Genomic DNA, 6,000 nt, shown 5'->3' on the forward strand with positions numbered 1-6,000 from the left:
TGTGGGCTCTGTGAGGAGGAAGGTGGATTGGAAGAAGAAGAAGGGCTGGAAATGGGATACCATTGGCAGGGGAAGGGCCCGAGTGAAGGCTGAGCCCACTGGGAAAGAAGTAGGCCGATTTTGTTGCCAGTTGATGGGTCAACAGGCTGGGGCTCCAGAATGACTTTCTCTCCGTGTCTTTTAGATCCAGGACACAAATGACATCAACGACATCACATACGCAGACCTGAATCTGCCCAAAGAGAAGAAGCCCGCCCCCCGGGCCCCCGAGCCTAACAACCACACAGAATATGCAAGCATTGAGACAGGCAAAGTGCCTAGGCCAGAGGATACCCTCACCTATGCTGACCTGGACATGGTCCACCTCAGCCGGGCACAGCCAGCCCCCAAGCCTGAGCCATCTTTCTCAGAGTATGCTAGTGTCCAGGTCCAGAGGAAGTGAATGGGGCTGTGGTCGGTTCTAGGCCCCATCCCCACAAGTTTTCTTGTCCTACATGGAGTGGCCATGATGAGGACAACCGGCCAGCCAGGCCTGTCCCCAGAAGGCCAGGTGGCACAGGTCCTAGGACCAGGGGTAAGGGTGGCCTTTGTCTTCCCTCCGTGGCTCTCCAACACCTCTCGGGCACCCATGTCCCCTTCTTCCGGAGGCTGGGTGTTGCAGAACCAGAGGGCGAACTGGAGAAAGCCGCCTGGAATCCAAGAAGTGTTGTGCCTCGGCCCATCACTCGTGGGTCTGGATCCTGGTCTTGGCAACCCCAGGTTGCGTCCTTGATGCTCCAGAGCTTGGTCTTCTGTGTGGAGAAGAGCTCACCATCTCTACCCAACTTGAGCTTTGGGGCCAGACTCCCTTTAGATCAAACCGCCCATCTGTGGAAGAACTACACCAGAAGTCAGCAAGTTTTCAGCCAACCGTGCTGGCCTCCCCACCTCCCAGGCTGACTAACCCTGGGGAGAAGGAACCCTCTCCTAGACCAGCAGAGACTCCCTGGGCATGTTCAGTGTGGCCCCACCTCCCTTCCAGTCCCAGCTTGCTTCCTCCAGCTAGCACTAACTCAGCAGCATCGCTCTGTGGACGCCTGTAAATTATTGAGAAATGTGAACTGTGCAGTCTTGAAGCTAAGGTGTTAGAAAATTTGATTTGTGCTGTTTAGTTGTTGTTGGGTTTCTTTTCTTTTTTATTTCTTTTTCTTTTTTCTTTTTTTTTTAAATTTTTTTTTTCCCTTAAAACAACAGCAGCAGCATCTTGGCTCTTTGTCATGTGTTGAATGGTTGGGTCTTGTGAAGTCTGAGGTCTAACAGTTTATTGTCCTGGAAGGATTTTCTTACAGCAGAAACAGATTTTTTTTCAAATTCCCAGAATCCTGAGGACCAAGAAGGATCCCTCAGCTGCTACTTCCAGCACCCAGCGTCACTGGGACAAACCAGGCCCTGTCTTTACAGGGCCACACGGCTGGACCTTTGCCTCCATGGCTACGGTGGTAAGTGCAGCCTTGTCTGACCCAATGCTGACCTAATGTTGGCCATTCCACATTGAGGGGACAAGGTCGGTGATACCCCCCTTCACTCACAAGCACTTCAGGGGCATGCAGAGAGAAGGGACACTCGGCCAGCACTCTGAGGTAATCAGTGCAGGAGGAGTCCGTTATTGCCAGCAAACCTCAGCAGGATCACACTGGAACAGAACCTGGTCATATCTGTGACAGCACAGCCGTGAGCCAGGGCAAACCACCCACTGTCACTGGCTTGAGAGTCTGGGCAGGGGCTCTGACCCCCACCCTTCTAACTGGATGCCAGGGCCTGGGCCCAATGGCAAGCGATTATGGCAACCCTGGCTATCTGGTCTTAACATGTAGCTTATGAAGTGGAGGCGCTAATATCCCCAGTCCCTGGGGATTCCTGGTTCCGGCTATTCAAGTAAGCTGAGCCAACCTGCCTGTTTCTGTAGGTGCGACAGGGATGTTAGGAGCACAGCAAGGACCCAGCTCTGTAGACTGGTGACCTGATACTTCCCATAATAGCATCCAGGAGTTAGCTGACCCGATAGGCTGAGTTGGCCTCACTGGCCCAGCCAACCAGAACTTGTCTTTGGCCGGGCCATGTTCTTGGGCTGTCTTCTAATTCCAAAGGGTTGGTTGCTAAAGCTCCATCCCCTCCTCCTCTGCCTAGAGACATCACGTGTGTATACACACACGGGTGTGTAGATGAGTTAAAAGAATGTCCTCGCTGATGTCCTAATTTTGTCTTAAGTTTTTTTTGGAGGGAGAAAGGAACGAGGCAGGGAAGATGTGTACTTATGGCTTTAACCAGGCAGCCTGGGGGGCTCCCCCAGCCTACAGAACCCTGGTACAAAGAAGAGACAAAAGCGCCTTGTGAGGAGTGGGATGTGTTTATCTGTAGACCAGATGAGAAGGAAACAGGCCCTGTTTTGTACATAGTTGCAACTTAAAATTTTTGGCTTGCAAAATATTTTTGTAATAAAGATTTCTGGGTAACAATAATGCCTTGGGGTGTTCCACTTTTTCCTTGAAGCTCTGTCCTTGGAGTCTGACAGTTGCCTGTCCTTTGGGGCTGGGGGCGAGGATGAACTATGCCAAGGTATCAAGACGTTCTGTATAACTTGGCCTTCGCTAGGCTTTACAGATGTGAAAGGTTCTTGTTCCCTTGGCTCAGACGGAGTCATGGTTGCATCAGTTGTGCTGAAAATTCAGGCGCAGACTTTCTCCACTACTTCAGTGTTGTGGGGATTTTGGATTAGGCTTTCCATGGCTACAGTAAAGCACTGTGGCCAAAAGTGAATTGGAGAGGAAAGGGTTTATTTTGCTGACACTTACACAACGTTCCAGTTCATCATGGAAGGACAAGAACTAATGCTGAGTCCATAGAGGAGTTCTCCTGTGGCTTGGTGTTCCTTTAACCAGACTTGGACACGACCAACCCCCCCCCCCAGAAATTTGAACCCCCCTTAGTGTTCAGTCCCTAGACTGAGGGAGGCTTTAGTGCACCTTGTGTGCTCTTTGTCACCATGACCAAACACCTGAAAGAATAATAGCTTAAGGCTCTAGGTTTTAGAGATTTCTGTCTGTTGTTAGCTGGCTCCATCCCTATGGGTCTGTGGCAAGACAGAACATGGCAGTTGGGGAGGAGTGTGTCATTAGAGGTTCCTTACCAGGAAGAAGGGTGGAAGGTCAGGGCACACCCTTCAAATACATGCCTCAAGTTACATGCTTCCTCCACCCAGGCCCCACCTCACTGCTCCCACCACCTCCCACTAATGCCATCAAGTTATGAAGCTCAGTGGAAGAGCCTGTTGATTAGGCCATAATCCTCGTGGTCCATCACTCTCCAGTGATTCCATCAGCCAGCTGGAGGCCAAGCCTTTAACATATATGTCGTCTGGAGAGACATGTCATCTAAGCAATATAATGTGCCTGAGAGTCTTGTGATCTCTTGCATTCTTCAGTTCATGGAAACTTGGCAGATGGGTGCTGTGATGTCCATTTCACAGACAAGGAAATGAGGCTCAGAGAGGCCAAGTGACAAACTCCAGATTGTAGAGTTAGTAATTATCTCTCAAGCTCCTGCTTGGAAACCAGCCTTTTGCAAAATTCTGAGAATGCAGTGTTGACGAAGGATGGGCCACACCCATATGAGCTCATGGAGTGGGAGGAAGTGAGAGCGGCTGCCAGTCCTAACAGCAGTGCTGAGCCTGCCCATGGCTGCTTACAGAATGAGAACATCAGTCAGGGAACAAGGGTCCCCTGCGGGAGGGCAGCCCTGCTGCCAAGAGGAAATAGGTACCCTCGGGTTTTTAAGAAAGGAATGTGAGGGGAAAAAGTCAAAGTTTGAGATAGAAATTGTTAACATTCCCCACGGTGATAAACCAGACCTAGAGAGACAAAACTTACAAATTGAAAATATAGCCTAGCTTTATAAAATCCGGGCCCCAATCAAGCAGCATAAGGAAGCTCAGGTGTCTTTCTTGTCAGGACCGAGTGATGCTTTAAGCAGTGCTCCACTGTGGCAATAAGAACAAACACCCCCTCCTTTTGCCTTCTGAGTTTGGGATTTTTTTTTTTTTCTTATCAGATGGAAGTACGAGGGCTTTGCTAAGCCTGCATGAGGTGAAGCAGCTTCCCAGATAGGAAACCCTCAAGCTGAGGTCTAAATATCGAGTAAGGATGAGTCAGGTTGTGCAGGGGAGCCAGACTGAGGCAGACAGCCTTCCTGCAGGTCCTGGCCCCTATCAGAGCCGCATTCCCTTCCGCATTACTCTCCATCACCCCTGCACTCTATCAGCCTCCTGACAGATTCAAAAATGGGTCCCCGGGTCTTTGTACTTCAAAGCTCTGTCCAGAACACTCACTTCCTACTTGCCATCCAATCTGGAGACTGGGCCTAGTTCATTTGTTATACATGGTACAGCTGTCTCACAGTTCTCTGGAACCTCTATCACAGTTTGTAATTACACATAGACCTGGTGTTGGTTGAGTAACGTCCCTCTTCTATAGTGCCCTGGGTGCTGCCTGATAGTAGGTAGAGTATTGGAGTATGTTCCTTAAGGTAATTTCCATGACCAGCCCCTAGAGAGCATCCAGCAAATGTTTGTTTGAGAGTTGGGAGAATGGATAGAAGAGTGGGAAGATGGAGGATGAGCAGATGGATGAGTTAATGATGAGTAGATAGATTGTTAGATAAAAGAATGGTTGGGTAAGTGGATGCATGTATACATGTAGTATGTATGTATGTATGTATGTATATAGTATGCATGTATGAGAAGAAAACCCAAGACAGAAGAGAAAAGACTTACTTTGAAGCCTGCTTGGTATCTTAGGAACACTAAGATCCCTAACTACCAGGTTAGAAATTAGATTTAATCACTAGTCCCCTGACTTTTTTCATTGACTTTATCTGTCATTTGTCATGGTCCTGGGTACATTATCCCAACTGACAAAGAACCAATGATACTTATCTAAGCCTTGGGTGCCTCTTCTTGGGAAGCTGGGGCTATTCATAGAAACCAGGATGAAAGAACACAACCATAGTCAAATAAACTCAGGAAATATTTTAAAGGGCATGAAGGTAAACATTTGAGTTGATATTTTAAACATGATACTAAATACAAGACATATTGTTGGGATGGAATAGACGACCTAACAGTTAATGGCACTTGGTCTTCCATAGGACACAGGTTTGATTCTCAGCCATCAGTAGCTCCAGTTCTAGAGGGAATTAGTGCCTTCTTCCTACCTCTATGGGAACTAAGCATGAACTTGGTGTATATACACACATACAGACAAGATAGTCACACACAACAAATAAATAATAGGTTTTAAAGAAAGAAATTAATAAAATAAGGTTTTTCACTTTGCTTACACCATAGACAAAAATCCAAATGGTCAAAAAATCAGATGTAAGAGTTGACACTATAAAGCTCATGTAAGAAAGCATAGGAGGGAGGCTCAATGACTCTGAATATAACAGTGGCATTTTTGATATAATACAAAGCTCCAGACAACAAAAAGAATAAACCTATAATTTGAACTTCATCAAAATCAATAACTTGCTAAACATCATGGCACAAGCCTTTAATCCCAACATTGGAAGACAAAGGCAAGCAGATCTCTGAGTCTGAGGCCATCATGGTCTACATGGTGAGTTCTAGGACAGCCAGGATTGGATGGGAAGAGCCTATGTCAAAAAAAATATTGAACACTTATGTTCATCAAAGGACTCTATTAACAGAATAAAAAGTTAAAACTATTTATTATAGGAAAATAGTTAGAAGTTGTATATCTGCTATTAGTATATAGAATATATAAAGAACTCCTAAAACTCAGTAATAAAACTTTACACATCTAACTCCATGGCCTCGCCCAAGAAATCTCACTGACTTCCTTCTCCATGTCTTCTCTAAAATTCAGATTTTCTCCATGTCCTCTCCAGATTTTGCTCTCACACCTGGTGGCCCAGCCTACTCTAACAATGCCTGCCTGCACTGCA

At 47.0% G+C, this 6,000-nt stretch overlaps 1 protein-coding gene across 12 annotated transcripts in view; it reads left to right on the forward strand.

Annotated features, from left to right (window-relative positions):
- The window catches only part of LOC110318310 (tyrosine-protein phosphatase non-receptor type substrate 1), a 37,953-nt gene extending 35,455 nt beyond the window's left edge, over positions 1 to 2,498 (forward strand). For all 12 annotated transcript variants that reach the window (XM_021193260.2, XM_029536092.1, XM_029536090.1 and 9 more), the window contains one exon: positions 185 to 2,498. In XM_021193260.2, the coding sequence (XP_021048919.1) occupies positions 185 to 442 (258 nt within the window). In that variant the 3' untranslated portion in view covers positions 443 to 2,498. The remainder of the gene's footprint in view (positions 1 to 184) is intronic.
- The last annotated feature ends 3,502 nt before the right edge of the window (positions 2,499 to 6,000 follow it).

This window comes from Mus pahari, chromosome 3, assembly GCF_900095145.1.
Source record: "Mus pahari chromosome 3, PAHARI_EIJ_v1.1, whole genome shotgun sequence".
Lineage (NCBI taxonomy): Eukaryota > Metazoa > Chordata > Mammalia > Rodentia > Muridae > Mus > Mus pahari.